This window comes from Taeniopygia guttata, chromosome Z, assembly GCF_048771995.1.
Source record: "Taeniopygia guttata chromosome Z, bTaeGut7.mat, whole genome shotgun sequence".
NCBI lineage: Eukaryota > Metazoa > Chordata > Aves > Passeriformes > Estrildidae > Taeniopygia > Taeniopygia guttata.
The window spans coordinates 14,726,321-14,743,406 of NC_133063.1; the positions used below are offsets into that span (position 1 = coordinate 14,726,321).

Here is a 17,086-nt window from a genome sequence, read left to right on the forward strand (position 1 = left end):
GCACATTCCCAGACCTGAAACGCTGGCACTTGGCCAGCTGGGGCAGGAGCAGCATGCCTCTTATCCTCAGACTACACATTTGCCTCCTGTCTGCCCCAAATGTTCCCGTGGCAGAGCAAGCTGCAGCAGCACCAATGGCTGCTGAAGGGTCTGTGAAACCATCAGCTCAGTCAGCCCTGCTCTGACTTGTGCGAGACCCCAGAAAGCAGGGCACAAAACCCGAGGCTGGCTCCAAGTGCAAGAGGTGCAGGGGGGCCTTGCACAATGTGGACTGAAATACGCTGGTTACATCCCTGCCCCCTGTGCCATATGGTGTGTAGACAGCCGTGCTGCCCAAACTGCAGCTACAACAGTTTCTCAGACACATGAACTATAAAGGAAGAATTTTTCTATGATACTCCATAGCCCTAAGGCTGATTCCACAAACATGAGAATTTTAGTCACATAAGAGTAGAGTGCAAAAAAAAACCCCAGTTCCCAGCGTCAAATCCAATGCTTAGAGGGGCAAGAGCAAAATGGGCCCCACGGCTTCACAGCCTAATGAATGAGTCATGCAAACAGGCACTTTGAACAAAACAGTTTCAAAAGGAAATTTTGAAAACCAAGTTGCTTGTGGTAGGACTGGGCTAACCATACCACATCCTGTGCATGCTCTTTTTGGCTTTTCTTTTCCTCCCAGGAGCAAATACTCCGTGGCAAAAATAAGAATTCATTAGTCCTCTCGCAGTTTTCTCTCTCCACGTTTCTCTGTGCTCTTCTACAGTTCAGAGATTCACAGCATATGTCATTTTGGCTGGTTATACCATAAACAATACAAGCTAAACCTGAAAAGTAATTTACAGCAATCCATCCTGTTATTGCTGGCAGAAAGCACATAGGACTTTGCTGGATCTGAAGCAACACCTTTAACTGCTCACCCACCCCCACACACAAACTCTTACTGGTTTGGCAGATGCAAGGACCCACATGCTGAAATTGGAATTGAAATTTATTTTCACAGCCTGCAATTCCAGGGTGAGAGCTGTCCTCCCAAGTCCAGGACTGACGGTTGGCATTCCCAAAGATGGGGAAGAGTAGGGCAGAGGAGGGATGGAGGCCTGCTGACACCTCAGGTTCCTTGTGGATGGATCCTTATTGCTGAAATAGTTTTGTCCTCCCACCCTGCTTTTGGAGATGGTGGGGGCCTCTCCACTGCCAGGTTTTTAAGCTAAATGAAGTTTCTAACTGTGTGCTTTACAATGCAATACTCATATTAGTAGTGCATTTCTGAGGCACAGCCCAGTAACATGGAGACAGAGAGACTCAGTGTCTCAGGTATAAAATTTAATCTTCATAAGTACCAACAACATTGAGATCTAAGCATTGGCATGCACCTACAGGGAACATTGTGAAGGGATGCTACTGTCAGACAGCAGAGTTCCAAATACAGAAGCAGCAGCTTATACAAATAATTCCAGAAGCCTCATAATATCTTTTAATTTCATTTTAAAGAAAAATGCACAGTATTGCACAATATTATTTGTATCTCAAAAATTACCTGCATTTGGACAGCTCAATGGAAGATACCAAGACCAAAATTTTGCTCATTTGATCTATTTTCAGACAATGCAAGCTGCTGCATGAGATTATTTGAGGGGGAAAAAATTGCATAAAATATTCTAATAATCCAGCTCTAAGGCATCGCTTTATTTTAACAACCTGGGCCAAGACCTTTTGGGAGACAGTGCTTGACAAAGCTGAGCGATTAAAGCCATGTAAGGTACCAAATACATGGCCTGACTTTCAAAAGAAAAGCTTCCAATGACATACATACCTGAGAAAAAAGTATTTTTAAAGATATTTTTAACATGTCTTAAATGAAAGAGATACTGACTGTTTCTCACCCAGGTGATAAATTATTTTGCCTAATCCATGTTATACTCTCTTGGCCCACACAATCACAGCATCATAGAATCCCAGAATGGAATGTGTTGAAAAGGACTACAAGAATGATGTAGTTTCAACCCTCCTGCCATGGCAGGATCAGGTAGCTCATAGTCCCATGCAACCTTGGTCTTGGACAGGGCAACTCCCACAGAAGGGGAAATTTCTCTGGGAAACCTGTTACCAGTGTCTAGCCACTTTCAGAGTAAAGAAGTTTTTCTAAAATATCTAATCTAAGGATACTCTCAGTTTCAAACCATTCCTCCTTCTCCTGTCACTATTATTTTTGCAAGTAGTCCCTCTTCATCTTTCTTACAGGCTCCCTTCAGGCACAGGACGGCTGCAATTAGGTCACTCCTTCTCTTCACCAGGCTGAACAAACTCAATTCTTTGGCCTTTCCTCACATGAATCACAGAATCTCACAGAATCACAGCTGAGTTGGAAGGAACTCTTAAGGGTAACTGAGTCCAACGCTCAGAGTTGCATACAAGCAAAAAAGAAAAAAAAAATTTACTTCTGAAGTCTACCCGTAAGCTTTAGAAAAAAAAGTAATTTAAACCATGCCTTTATTAAAGGGAGAAAAAAGTTGCTAAGTTTACTAAGCTTTTGGTCTGCAGAATGGAAGTCTAGCTTCAGGGAAAATGAGTACATTTTGCTAATAGCTGGATCCAATTTAAAAGGCGCCATAAGACAACAAATCTAAATCACTAAACAAAACCAATGTACTTAAAGATGTTAGAAAATGAGATCAACTGAAATAGAGTAAGAGCTCCTGTCCAACAAAGTGGAACCTTTATTAAAGTTATGGGCAATCTGTGATCTTTACCAAATAGAGGTTCAGACTCCATTGAAAAAATTATTTGAACAACTTGACTCTTAAATGTTAATTAAAGAGTCTCAGAGGTCAGACTCCAGCTTAATTTACAGAGGTAAAAATTAAGAATTTTTTTCAAATAACCAATTCTACAACAGATTAATTTTAATTAACAATAAGGAAGCATTTAATTAACAATAAGGAAGCATTTATCACCAGCCTCTTCCCCTCTACAGATAAATTGGATTCAAATATTAGATCATTTGCCTACCTAATTAAGGAACAAATGTTACCAGACAATATTTGAACTAAAAAACAGGTTTTACAATTGCTTAGCATGGGAGAATTTCAGTTTAAGAATTGCCAATTTTACAGTGCTTTTAATGACTTTTCCCCACCTCTATCTTAGCTGAAATAATTATTCTTTAATACACCAGTGGCTTTTCATTCTATATAGCCTCAATTTCAAGTGGGCACTCCTATCTTTTATGTCACAGTAAACACAGACTTTAGGAGATGAATTTGATTTCACTGAAACTTGTGCAAGTGAGGGGTGCTGAGGCAGCTCACCAGGAGCAATGAAGCAACTTTTTGTGTTACAACTGTGTTGACAGACTATCAGTTTGGCAATCTGAAAGAGTGTACCCAAAGAGCCAAAAGCCTACTGGATGCAAGCAGAACAGATTAATCATTTTTACAAGGATTCTGTAATTGTGATTATTGTGTTTGCCAAGGGTTTGTCAGGAGGCTGAGTAAAGAAGCAGTCTATCAGCTTAAATTAATTTTGCTTTAGACCAAAAACTGGACTTTTCATAGCTTAAGTTTTCTCTTGGGTCTTGTAGTGCTTGCTTGGACTGCAGAGCCCAAAGAAACTGAAGGCCAGGAACAGCACCACAGCAGCAGCAATCTTTAAGGCAATCTTTCTTCCTGAGATCCTCATGGCATCAGGGTTCAGTTCATGCTGTTTGTCACAGTGCAATGCTCTGTTTTGGTATACAACTCTTAATTTTCCAGAGCTATGGCCAAAATGATGACAACATTTCAAATTTTACTCAATTTTACTTTGAGTACTGGAATGAACCACAGTTCAGTAGCTGGAGCTGAGGCAGATTGAGCTCACGGAGCTCCACCATGCTCTGCATTTAATATCACTGATTGTATAAGCAGCTCCAGGTTGTATAGGCAGATTGTTCGTGCCATTCCCACCACCTTGGAAAACCTCCTCTCCTGCTGTGCAGCACAGCATGAGTATCTCAGCCCACTGAAACCCCAGTAAAAAAAGAAAAAGCATAGTCATTCAGGAAATAGCAGAATATCAGACATTAGATTTTGGTAATACTGGTAGCAATATTCTACTTCTGTAATTAATTTTATTCCTTCTGATTTGTATTTCTGCAGAGATCAAGCAATTCCATACTATGAAGGGTGCTGGAAACAATGGAGAAGGACATGCAAGCCCCATCTCTCCTTCTTTAACAGCACTGATGAAGAGCTGTGGGTAGAGCTCTTGCAGCAACTGCCTATATTTAGTAGCAGAAGAGAAAGGTCAGAAAGTACAGTCAAGGTTTGAAAGGCAAATTCTGTTTGGTCAATGGCAAACTGTGGAGCAGCTGGCAGCATTTAAAGCTGTACCTGTGCTAGTGTGCCCATGGGCCAGGCAGCATGCTGCCACAGCTATGCAAGCCTCAAGCAGCAGCTTGAACATTCTCACATTTATAAATGTGATCCAGGGGCATGCATTTCCTTCCTGACCTTTCTCCTCTGCTCCAACCACATGCTTCTGTTTTAGCATTCACACAGTACTACATAATACAATGTTGAAAAGTTTATATAAAACCATAGCCTTGCTCAAGAGAAACCTCATCAGCTTCCACAGGCTGCAAACATGACTCTACTTCCACCTGCAAATAAACATGTGCCTTTCCCACAGCCAGCACAGAGGCTCTTTTCTACATGACCAAACAGAAGCCAGGAATCACAAAATATGCTGCTTCAGAAAACCCAGGCAGAACAGCAGGCAACCTTGCTGTGATCAAAAAGGCAGAGCAACCAAAGGATAGCACTTCTGGACAGGATTCACTCTTGGCAAGGCAGCAAACGCTGAGGACTTGTTTGGAGAAGACAAATGCTCTTTTTTCCCCTACTTGAGGCTTACAGCAGAGAACTCCCAATTACAAACCAGACACTCTTCTCCCTATGTGGGCCCCATCTGTGATCAAGGACAGCTGTGTTGGTAGAAAAACATTTTTCCAAAAGAAGTCAGAAAAGGCAACAGCCTAAGAAGCCATGTCTAATCCTTTTTCAAAGGTGGCCCTGGCTGCGTCTCTCTTCGGATGTCAAAGCTGTCACTGTGAATAAAGGCTTGGTTGGGATGCCTAATTGTGTGATCTCAATGCTCTTCAGCCTGCCCCTCCTTACCCTGTCTAACAGGAGATGGATACAAAACAGGATGGTCTCTGGCCTTACAGCAAACCAACAAAGTGATGATAGGGAAATGACCCAGGGAACAGATGAGGAAAAGGCCACCAGCAGCAAAGCTGTGTGACAGCTTCAACAGCGCTGTCTGGGAGAGCACAGTGCCATGGTGCTTGGAGGCTTTCCTCACAGCATGCACATTTGCACTGCCACTGTCCCAGTGCTGGGTAAAGCAGCTCCTATATCATAGTTCATTTAAGGTAAGGAAATGTTTAACACAGCATGTGAACTCACTTGATTTCCAAAAAACAAAGGTTTTAAAAAGTAAGCCTTAATTTAAAACATAGATACACTACTTACACTGGAACCAAATGCTTCCCCTTTGCCTGCATTTTCACTACTGCCTGCTCAGCAAGCTGGAGCACCAGTGACATTCACAGCTTGCAGCAAGATGAAGACGGCAGAAAAGATGTCACCATCTGCCTTTTCAACAATTTCACTGGAGATGTGTGCTGAATTTTGCTTTGCTGTGGTGCTGCCAGCTCTCTGGAGCATGGCTGCCTTCTCCAAGAAACAAGGCTTGCGCCACCTTGCCTGCTCTCCAATCTCACTCCTTCCTTCCTCAGCAGGGTGCTCTGGTGAGGATGGCTGCAGGTGTGAAGACACAGTCTGAGGTGAGTATGGAGAGGGTGCTGCAGGGCCAGGAGATCCTGCACCTCAGACAGGGGGAAGGAAGACGAGGTCCCAGCCTAAGCTTCAACCAACAACAGAGAGATACTGCAGGGACAAGCCTCATGCCTTCAGGAAGGTAAACTTGGCTCTGGCACATGTTCACACCCAAATGGACGCTTTTGCCAAAATGCAGCAACTCAACTGTCTGCCATCTCATATACAGCCCCATCCACATTCCCTCTGACATCCCACTGAAACACCTATCTACAATAATGGCTAGATTAGGACAGAATGACAGAAAATAGAATGGTTGGGCTGGAAGAGACCTTAAAGATCACCTCATTCCAACCCTCCCACCAGCGGCAGGGAGACCTTTCACTAAACCAGGTTGCTCAGAGCTTCATCCTATCTGGCCTTGAACATGGCCAGGGATGGGGCATACACAGCTTGTCTGGGCAGCCAGTTCCAGTGCCTCACCATCCTCACAGTAAAGAATTGCATCCTAATAGCTAGTCTAAACCTACCCTCCTTCATTTTGAAGCTGTCACCCCTTGTCCAAGCCCAACAATATCTCTGGAATCAGCAGAAATTTGTATCACCACAGCAAGCAATTAAAACACTTCTCATTACCACTGTCTCTTCTGACTGGCTCCAGATAGAGTCTGCTTATAATTTTTACGCATATAGTTATATATGCACATAAAAGCATGCTGGGTGTATAAATCTAAATGTTATAGTGGAAAAAAGCACATAAACATATACATCTAATGCAGAAATTCAACTCTGAAGAGTCTGAGATCAAGCACACCAACAGTCTGTTACCAATTATCATTGAATTTTATCTCCTGTTCAGCAAAACCAAAGGTTACTGTAAGTATCACGGCAACAGTAAACTATCCCCTTTGCCTATGTCCCTCTCTCCATCCCTCTGCTTCTACCTCATCTGTCTTGTAGCTAGAGGCAAAAAAACCTTTTATCTTTGGTCTCCCACAGTAACTGTGGTCAAAACATTTGTTATTTACAGGCAAGATTACTGTCATAGATGGAGTCTGAAACTCCATATGAAAATAAGACTCAAATTCCAATCAAGGAGCAATGTGGCTGCCTGTTTTTTCCATAACTTAGGTCACAGGCAGCCTACTCAGCCCATGCTCACATCCTTCTAATTTCCCATTGCTTAAAACCTGGATTTCCACTTTCAAAATAAATAAACACAAGATTTTTACTCTGAAGACAGAGATCTTTTGCATCACTCTTATACTCATTCTCCCTTCTTCAACACCCAGCAAAAATTCTTAAGTGAAAAATACAATGATTTTATAAACTCAGAAGAAATATGCTCATTCCTGCAATGAGATCATTTAGACTATTCTCTGTATTTGACATTTTTTTAGTAATCTTTGCCACTTGTTTTACTCCCTGCTGCTGGAATACAGTGATGGTTGTTGCTTCGGACAATGCTTACACCTTGTGGAGCACAATAAAATTCCTCTTCTTCCTCAGGAACTCCAACTCCTCTGCAACTCCAACTAGCACAAGAGTTGAAAGTAGGACAGCAGACTTTACCCACATGTTATTAAGTCAGTGACTCGGTGGTGGAATCATATCTGTGTGGTTAAGAAATTATGTCAGAACATGCACCTTTGAATTGTCCTGTTTCTTGAAGTATTTAGACCTCACAGGGCACAGGGCAGATTTTTTCCAAATCTGTGGTCCTATTCAGGCATACTTATCTGCAGCCAGCCTTCAAACAGGAATGAGAAGTATTAGATGAGCTATTTGGATGAAGTCTTAAAGTGAGTTTATTTTAAAAAAAATATTTCAGAATTAAAAACCAAAACAAGATAATCAAAAAAACCTCCCAAAGAAAGCAAACCTCAGAGGAAAATCCCTACTACTGACAGCTAGTGGATTTTGTCTGGATTTTAGAACTACCCCCTCCTTGTTATGGGCACTATGTCAGTGCTATCATATAAATGCAAACAGAGTAACTTTTTAAATTTCATAACAAAGGCAGGTGGTTTGTATTACAGCACTGGGTTTATACTGCCTGACACAGAAATACTAAGTAAAATTTTATGTAAAGCAATTGCATCCAATTCAGAAAACTTTTAGGACTGAGTTCAAGAGCCCAGAAGGCTCCACCACTTCATTCTCCTTGCTGGACAGAACAGAACATAGAATTATCTCCAATCCCTTCCTCTACAGATTCTTTGGATAAGCAGTAAAAAATGCCAGACCAACCCAGTTGTATATTTGGTTCCTTCCTCCCATCAGCTCCTCTGCTTTCCAAGTTTTGCTAAGTTTCTGGACTGCCACACAGAGGAAATTAGGTTCAAAACTGGTTAGAAAAATCAGTGGCGGTAGTGAACAGGACCAGTAATGTCAGCAGTCAGGGCACAAAAACTCCTGCTCGTGCCACCCAGCAGCCACTGAGGTCACTTGGAAAAAACATGTTGCTGTTGGCTCCTGGAGGGGTGTGCAACCAGGAGTGCTGACTGGTGGAAAGCTATTTCCAGTGCTCCATAAATCTCATGTTCTGATCATACCCTTCAGTGAATGCTGATGGAGGGATTTTCTGTTCTTCTCAAGTGGCTGGAAAAGACCCCCTACTTTGCATGTGGAAACAAAACAAACCCAAATTATAGCTACTCGAGATTATCCTTCAGCCAGTCTTACAAATTCATCTCAACACATCCATTCAGTCACAATGGGCACATGAGCCACAGTGAGTCTCATGGGAGGACTCCCATGGCTGTCACTGGAAGCTTTTTTCCCCTCATCTTGTTCCAATTTTCTTAGCTTTGAATTTTGGGCCTCATCTCTGGGAAGCAAGTGCCACCTTCCTAAAAGCTACTCTTTTCTAAACTCCTTTCACTGGGATAAAGATCCAACTTCTGCAAATGCACGCTTTTGAAAAACAACCAATATCAATACCAATACCGTCTGTGTCAAAGAGCTTGCAAATTGCATTTAGATACAACATGAACAAGAACATGAAACAGAATGAAGACTCAATTTTTTTCAAGATCACAGATGACATTTTGAAAGTGGCTGTGGCTTCAGTCAACACATTTATCAGCAAAGAGGACAGTATACAATACACCCTGAAATTAGCCCTTTTTCTAGTGAAAACAGGAAGGGCTTTCTATGACAGAGATATATTCATTGGAAGGATATATGTATTGCATAAGGAAATAGGAGAAGTAGAGCAGGGAAAAAAATAGTATTTCTGTAAGGATGTGTGTAAAAAACATCAGACTGATAAGAGTAAAGAGATTTCACTTTGTGAAAACATAAATCTCCTTCTTTCTTTTCAATTTAATGAAAGTACTGCCTCAGTAATGATTGGGTGTACAAATCTCAAATATCATTTATTCCAGAAACAAACCTACCCTGCAGGCTGACTCATCTACAGAGCCTTTTCTAGGCTCCTTATTATTCTTTTATAGATTCCTTCTATCAGGTTCCTCCTGATGTGCTAACTGCAATTCAATTGCAAATAAGAAATTATTCAATGCAACTATACTATGTCTAGTGGGATGGTAATGCTTTAACTAAAACATTCAGAAAGGAAAAGGCAGGTGAAATTTATTTTGCACTCCTGGTAAATTTTCACAGCAGATTTTTAAGTCCTGCGAAACATCTTCTTATCCAAAATAAGGCATCTTCTCCTGACTTGAACTGAAACTGAGCAATAACCTGTATATTTAAATATAAAATAAGTACAGAAACTATTTTTACTTTTGCATAAAAAATTCACTAGAAAGCAATCCCTGTAATATAGTCGTCAGCTCAAGCCGTCACCTTTTTTGTCTACTGATTTGGTGCTTCATACCAACAATGGCATCAGTTAAGGAAAAGAACCATGGTTCTCCCCCTGTGGTTGCAATGCTACTATCTGAAACATGTCTACCTGTTTTACACAGTACAGTCAGGAAGGACAGGCAAGCCTGTGGAGATATTTGCAATACATTACTAACTGTACTCAAAAGCTGGAGACTGCTTCTGAGTCCCTGCCCCAAGGGAGGACTGGCCCAGTGGCTGTGCTGGAAGGAAAGCTCACCAAGTGCCTTCTGCAAGTGTGCACTGACCTTTCCCAAGTAGTTCCCTTTTCCCACACAGTTTTACAGTGTTGTCTACAGAGCTCTGTTCCATAAGTGTGCCTTCAAACAATGCCCATCCACAGTCAGCAGGACAGCTGAATAATGCAACCTGAGAATGTGCTCAGCTAAACACAGTCACCATCAGATGGGAAATGACAAGAATTTATTTGTACTTCCATGTCTGCCAGCTTTTCACAGGCTAGGAAAGATCAATGAATCCAAGTTATTTTGTTCTAACAGAATTCTCACCACTTCTAGGATGCCAAGCACCTTAGATGGTTTGTATTAGCATGACTGCATTTCTGTCAGTGAAATAAGATGCCATCACTTTATAGCCTTGGTCACTCTGGCAGACCTCATGCACAATGAAGTATTTGTGTGAGAATAGCTTTATGCCACCCACATGACTGATGATATTATGATCTTAACTCATTTTACTCACTTTTACTGCAGAAAGTGTTCTAATTTCTCTTCTCTCCCCAAAATATACTACATTATGATCTCAAATACAGGGAAAGCATTATGTAAGTGAAGAGCATTTCAGTCTTCTTGCTGAGACAAGGAAACACAACAAAGCAACTTCCCATATGCTGTGCAGGCAAGATAAAAGTGGTATCTACAGCAGGAAAGAAAGGAAAGCTAACTCTACAGTGAAAAAATCTGGGGAAGTACACCAGAAATATTTCTGCTTCATGCACATTCTGTATTTTTTATCACCACTTCTTAGATAATTCAGCAACAAGTAAAACAGACTTGCAGAAATATCATCAAGTCTTAAATAGGACTGAAAGTGTCACACCCACTGTTCTCCTATGGCTGTGATCTTCCTGTCACATTTTTCATTATTTTGCAGGCTACTCAGCCATTCTGTGTCCCTGTGTGCCCACAAATTACAGGCCTCTGGCCAAATGAAGAACAGAAATAATGGGAGTAACGAGAGGGCTCATCTAGCTAAGAGATTCACTGAATGTTAACTAAGATCTCATGGTGTCGTGTTTTGTAAATTATTGACTCCACTTTATTTATGTGAAAGTTCTCAATAGTTTATTCAAATGAGATAAAATCGCACCGCCATTATCAGAAGAGGTGTCATCAAGGCTAGACAGATTTCAAAAAATACTAGACAACCAAAACTTTTCATAGAGAATGTGGAGACCAACTCTCCACATTCTGCCAGATGCTAGATATTGAATAAATAAAACTGCTGCCAAAACAGCCACTTTAGGAAGAAACAAAACAAAAACAACCCCAGACCCACTTTAAATTCTGTTATCCCACAGTGTTGTCTGATGGCAGCTGTAGCTGCTGCTTTATAACATACCCCATTTCTCCTCAGTCAGCTGAACTTACAGCTGGACTTTGTCATGTTCAAAATGCAGCCAGCTTCTATAATGCTTCTCTCCGATGCAGGATGTGATATGTCATGGAGATGCAGCCTGTGCATGAGTTATTCTGTTATGTAGTGGGAAGCAGCACAACAAGACAGGGGAAACAGGAAAAGAAAATTGAGGACACAATCCTCCTTCTATGGAACTGCTTCCCACTTGTCTGACACTACTTGGCTGAGCCACAATGAGCTGAAGGCACAGAGAGAAAAATGGAAAAACAGCTTTAAACTTTGAAACCTTCATCGCTTTTAAAAAAAAGATCTCTTGGATATGCTCAATTCAAACAGCTCAGATCAATGAACTTAATCTTTTGAAAACAAACTTGTAGTTTTGTGTCTTTTCAGATGTTCCAAGGTTTGAGGAGTAAATGGAAAATGAAGGAACAATCTGTTACAGAAGGTGACTGCAAAAAGTGGAAAGGAGTCACAAATTCTGCAATTTGGCAGATACCCTAGAAGCCTATCTTGGCATCCAAGACTAGGGGCAGACCAATCTGAAATGCGATTAAGCCATCTGCATTTCTGGCTCTTGTGGCTCCAAAGTTATGCATTATGAATCACAAATATGTTACTTAACCTATGATTTATTTTTTGTTTGGTAAAAGAAGCATTTAAATGTCTGTTCTAGTAGGAAGATAGACACGGAGCCTATGTATCTGCATTGAAACCTAATCTGAGAGGAGAGTGAGTAGTGAGGAGATCTCTTCAGGAGAGCTCAACCTTTACATTCCAGGCCTAGACTCACTCTGACCTCTCTCCTCTCCTGACTGACACAAAGGAATCCACACAGGGCAGATAACCTGCTGGAAACCCTCCACTCCTTTTGAAGCAACATGTACCCCTAGATTGTTGAGTCTGGACATGCACATGGCAACAAATACCCAGGAGTACCAAACGATGCTGTTGTCAGCTTCACTGGTTGGGGACAGACCTACACTTTGCTGTGGGCAGGTGCAGATGCCACCAAGTGTGCAATGCTTTACTACAAGAAGCATGGTCAATTTTAAAATCAAAATAAAGATGCTTCAGTCACACAGACAGAACAGATTTAAGAAATATAAACAAGGACCTTTCATGCTGTACTTGTGCAGAACAGATGGGCTCCCAGTAATAATCTTCAAAATTATTATGTACAAATTTTAAGACCAAACTTTGTGAAAATACATAAAAGATCGCACTTCTTTGTGTATGTACCCTCTCAGACTATTGGTTCTATCATTACTTATCCCTACTGGAAGACGATTGTGAATTTAAATGATACTTTTCAAAAACAAGAAAACAAGTTTATTTCTTAACTTTCTGCTGTTGAATGGAACACAGCTGGCAACCTCACTTCCAAAAATTCTGGAATAAACCCTCTGACATTCATAGTTTTCTTTTTATTGGCCTGCTTGCAAGTTTTTTATGTTTTTATTTTTAATAATCCATTTCTGATGTTTAGCTACTGGTAATACAACAGGATCCCTGTAAGTAATTTATGTATCCACAAATTAAATCTAGACAAGAACAGGCTCAGCCTGCAATTCTTTGCCCCAGGGTCACAACAACAAAAATCCCCTCTGCACATACATGAGAATGAGGCACAAATAATCTGTTCCTCAGGTAGGTGAGGCCATGGGAGCTAGTTCCCTTTAAAGGACTGTAAGTCCCCCTTCCTGGGGTCTGATGACTGGTAAAATGTTAATGGTAATGTTATCTTAGTTGTACTTCTAAGTGAGTTGTCTGCTAAGCCCTTGGTTTCACCTTGTAAAATAAAATAGAGATTATGTTCATTTCATAGAGGTCCTAATCTTGAGGGTTTGTGGAAGTTTTTCACAAAAACATTCCAATAGATTGTGTACTTTTACGTTAACACTGCAAGGAAAAAAGAAAGCATGAAAATGAAGAGGAAGGAGAAACCTGAGAGACTGAAGCTTGTGGCCCAGTGCTTACAATTCATAGGCATGAAACAGCAACAACACAGCTATTGCTTTGATCTATGTCCCTGTTAATTCCTCTTCCCATAATAGAACCACTGACATTTCACTGGTATTCAGATGTGATTAAAATATATTCTAATATCTATAAATAGAAATGTTGGTTCAAGTACTAATTGAAAACAAATCTGGCATTTGGAAAACTGTACCAACAAAAAGTAAAAAGGAGCAGTAAACAGCAGCAATTGAAATGTTGGTTTTTTTTTTGTTTTTTTTTTTTTTTTTTTCTGAGAAAAAGGTAGACATATGTTCTGTCAATCTTTACATTAAGGTTTGGATTTCCAAGTCTTTCCAAGCATCCACATAGCAACTTCAGAGTAAAAGTAACAAGACAGATTTTGCTCCCACCTTCAAGTCTAACAATTGCCACAAAGTTCCAAGAATAACAGGTTAAGTCAAGCACACTGGCTTTCTGCAAACTTCTGCAAGGTAGTTTTTAAATAAACAGAACTCAAATGTTAAGTTCACCATATTCCTTCATTGCACAGTAGCTTGGTGGTATGCTACATCATAATTAACCCTTGTTTTATACATATATATATACACACACATGCATCTCTAGACTCCTTTTTGAGACTTTCATCTCTGACTTTCTTACCTCTTCCTGAATACTACATACTTGAAGCAAAGGCTGTTTGCAAGGGTGCTTTCAGCCACCACTTCTGCATTAGTTTTCAGAAATCTCCCAGCTTGAGAAAGGCATGGGACTTAAAAGAGTCCTCTCTGCACATGGTAATAAACATTTACTGGTTTGCCTCCCGAAGCTATAAAGCACTTTGGAGCAAGGATGCTACCCTTTATGATATCATATAAAGCAGTGTTTTCCTTAGAGGCTATTAATGTCACCGGCACTTAGTAGAAGCAACTACAAAAAATATTAAATTAAGTCCTCAAACCAGAAAACACTGTAGTCTCTCTGGAAAGCTAACATTCCTAAAACCTGAGTGAGCCTTTGGAGCATGCAAAGAGGAACAATATGAGCTGACAATGGGAAAAATAATTTTAGACTATAACAGACATGATTACATTTGGAGACAGTATCACAACAAAAACAAACTGGGCTCCACTACACAGAAAAACATTGTGAAAAATTTAACACTTGAACAGATGTGCTGCCTCAGGTACATGTAAAATAGTTAGAACATCTGGGCTGCACTGTACTTTACTGCCACAGTATGCAAAACACACCTGAACCTGCCTACACAAAACACACAGAAATACAGTCATTATGGCACATGAAGATGCAACGATAGTGGAGTTAAGATCATCCAATTTCAGATTCAGACATGAAAAAAAAAAAAACAAAACTTCAGTGAGCCTGGTTCCTAGTGGAATCCTGTCATTCCTAGTCAACAACAACAGCGGCATACATTAGAGAGGTTTGTTTTTATGTGACTTACCTCAGCATCTTGCTCCCGGAGCTGGTATGTTCTCTCTAAGCACTGGAGTATTCTAGGACACAGTGTCTTCTCCTCCAAGAGGAACTCCAGAAGTAAGACCAGCTGATCAGGGAGAAGCTAAAAGAAAAATAAATGCCTTGTGTGAATGAAAATCTCTACTGGTTGAGCAACGTAAGTGGAAACAAACCAAAGAGGACAAGATTGTGATAACCTGTGTACTTCCAGCATGTGCTTTAAACACAACTTCGACCTCTAGCTGGTTTCTGAAAAGCCTCAGGGTTTATTTGTCTGTGTCCTGAAAGACTCGGCTGGGGCACAACTAGGATTCGTTTTCCATAGTTTCCATTGCCACAGTTAGGTCAAATCTAAAACATGATTATCTTATTGAAATATAATCATGGCTTAATAAGTAATATTTTTATGATATATAAAATAAATAATAAATAATAAATAATAAATAAACAAATATATAATAAATAAATAATTCTATTTTGTTTGGGTTTGAAAAGTGAATAATTTACAGTGCATAATTTGAGGAATCAAGGAGGCATATGAATATATAATGGTTTAGGGTGGTGTTTTTATCTGATATACAAGCATTTGCATGATATGTTTACAGTGAACAAAGAAACATAATACAAATAAGTGACTATCAAACAAGTGCTGTAAAAACACATTCTGAGGCACATTTCAGTGCAAGGAGTCACAAACCATCCATCCTTTCATGGGAACATACGGTATAGCATCTACACAAGGATATATATTCAGTAGTTTCTGTTAGTTTCTTGACTCCAGAACCTATCATTTTGAACTGGAACCTAATGTATCTTAAAAAAAATAGCACAAGAAGTCTGTTGTAGCCAGTACTTAAGTGCTCTGTTTAATAGGCTTATTGCATGAACAAATAAATAATTCAAACAGAGCTCAGAGAGAAATTGCACCAGCTGCCAGGAAACATCTCATGGATATTCAGGCTCCAAGGTGATCAGTCAGAAGTTTTTTTATATACCCCAAAACTTTCCCCACTATTCATCATTGCATGGCACCAAAGCAGGAAGGGGAAAAGGAAAAGAATGTCAGTAAAGCTTTTACATACAAAAAGAAATCAATCCTGCTCACTTCTAATGTTCTTGAGACAGAATAATGAAAAAAGACAGCCTGTTACTTTGACAGTACTTCCAGTTTTCACCACATTTGGTGAAATGTTTGGTGGGAACATTTCTGTTCCCACCTCGCTGCCTGCCCATGTCCGCTTTGCCGCGTCACTGCGCCAAGCAGGGATGAAATTAAGTCAGCTATAGGAAATGCCTCTTCCAACAACACATCCCACAGCCAAGGCTGTTTATGTGGACTGAACAAGACTGGACTCCTGATCTTGGACAGCAAGTCCATGAAGATACCCAGGATCTTCTGGTAAGTCTTACTCTGTAAAATATCTACATTAATAACTAATTTAGCAACATGACATTTTCTTCCCTCTTAGACTGATTAGTACCTAGATCAGAATTAAGAGGAAAGGGCATCTCTATTATGATAATGCTTTGGCTTCTTTGCATTTTGATTTCTTTACAAATTTTAATTGGTAAAATTGTATTCCTGAAGACTGAAAATACCTCATATCTTACTAGCTCTTAGTGGAACATTTTGTAAGTAATACCAAAGCCTGCCAGTCACATGGTGTTGTTAAAAGTGGCAAGGTATTTAAAAATATTGAATATTTCACTTCACGGCAACTACTAAAATGGCAGCTTACATGCTTATTATGGAGTCCAACAGCAGTTGCCAGGGGGTTGGTGAGACAAGTTAAAAAATAAAACAGGAAAAGCTTCTGGGAAGTGACTCTACTTGGAAACTGAATTAATTCTGAACACTAATACAAAATTTTGCAGAATACCACACAAAGAAAGGTAACTTCTGATCTAGACAGTTTTCACTGCTAATTAAAAAGACAGAAGAACAATACTTAATTTGCAGAACCTATAGAACAGTAGCTTGAATAAGTAGATACAGAACAGCTGAGTATTTTATAATATATCTGCAGTATAATTGCTACACAGATTCACGCACAGAAAGCTATTGTTTAAAGGTAGCATTACAGAATCTCAGTGAAACCAACAAAGGAGCAACAGCAGAGCAGCAGCCATGCCCCTAATTTACTGTCTGTCTAGTGCTGCATCACGGCTGAAGTTTTTTCAGAATTACCAGTTACACTCTGAGAGTCAGTAAAACAGACAACCAAAACCCCAATAAAACAAACAAATAAACAAACCCAAGAGTTTACAAAGTGTTTGGACAATGCTGTCAGGCATATGGTGTGATTACTGAAGTGCTTTGTATAAGGTCAGGAGCTGGACTCCATGATCCTTGTGGGCCCCTTCAAACTCAGCATCTT

General features: G+C 40.1%; 1 protein-coding gene across 10 annotated transcripts in view; it reads right to left on the minus strand.

The window, feature by feature from the left end:
- Window positions 1–17,086, minus strand: part of AOPEP (aminopeptidase O (putative)) — a 187,888-nt gene that overhangs the window by 9,118 nt on the left and 161,684 nt on the right. For 7 of the 10 annotated variants that reach the window (XR_012053080.1, XM_072922497.1, XM_072922496.1 and 4 more), the window contains one exon: window positions 14,695–14,811. Coding sequence is in view for 7 of the 10 variants with exons in the window: in XM_072922497.1 (XP_072778598.1) it covers window positions 14,695–14,811 (117 nt within the window). In the remaining 3 variants the exon portion in view is untranslated. Of the gene's footprint in view, window positions 1–14,668; window positions 14,812–17,086 lie in introns of those variants that run through there. The other 3 variants (XM_072922500.1, XR_012053079.1, XM_072922498.1) reach the window with 3 other exon arrangements.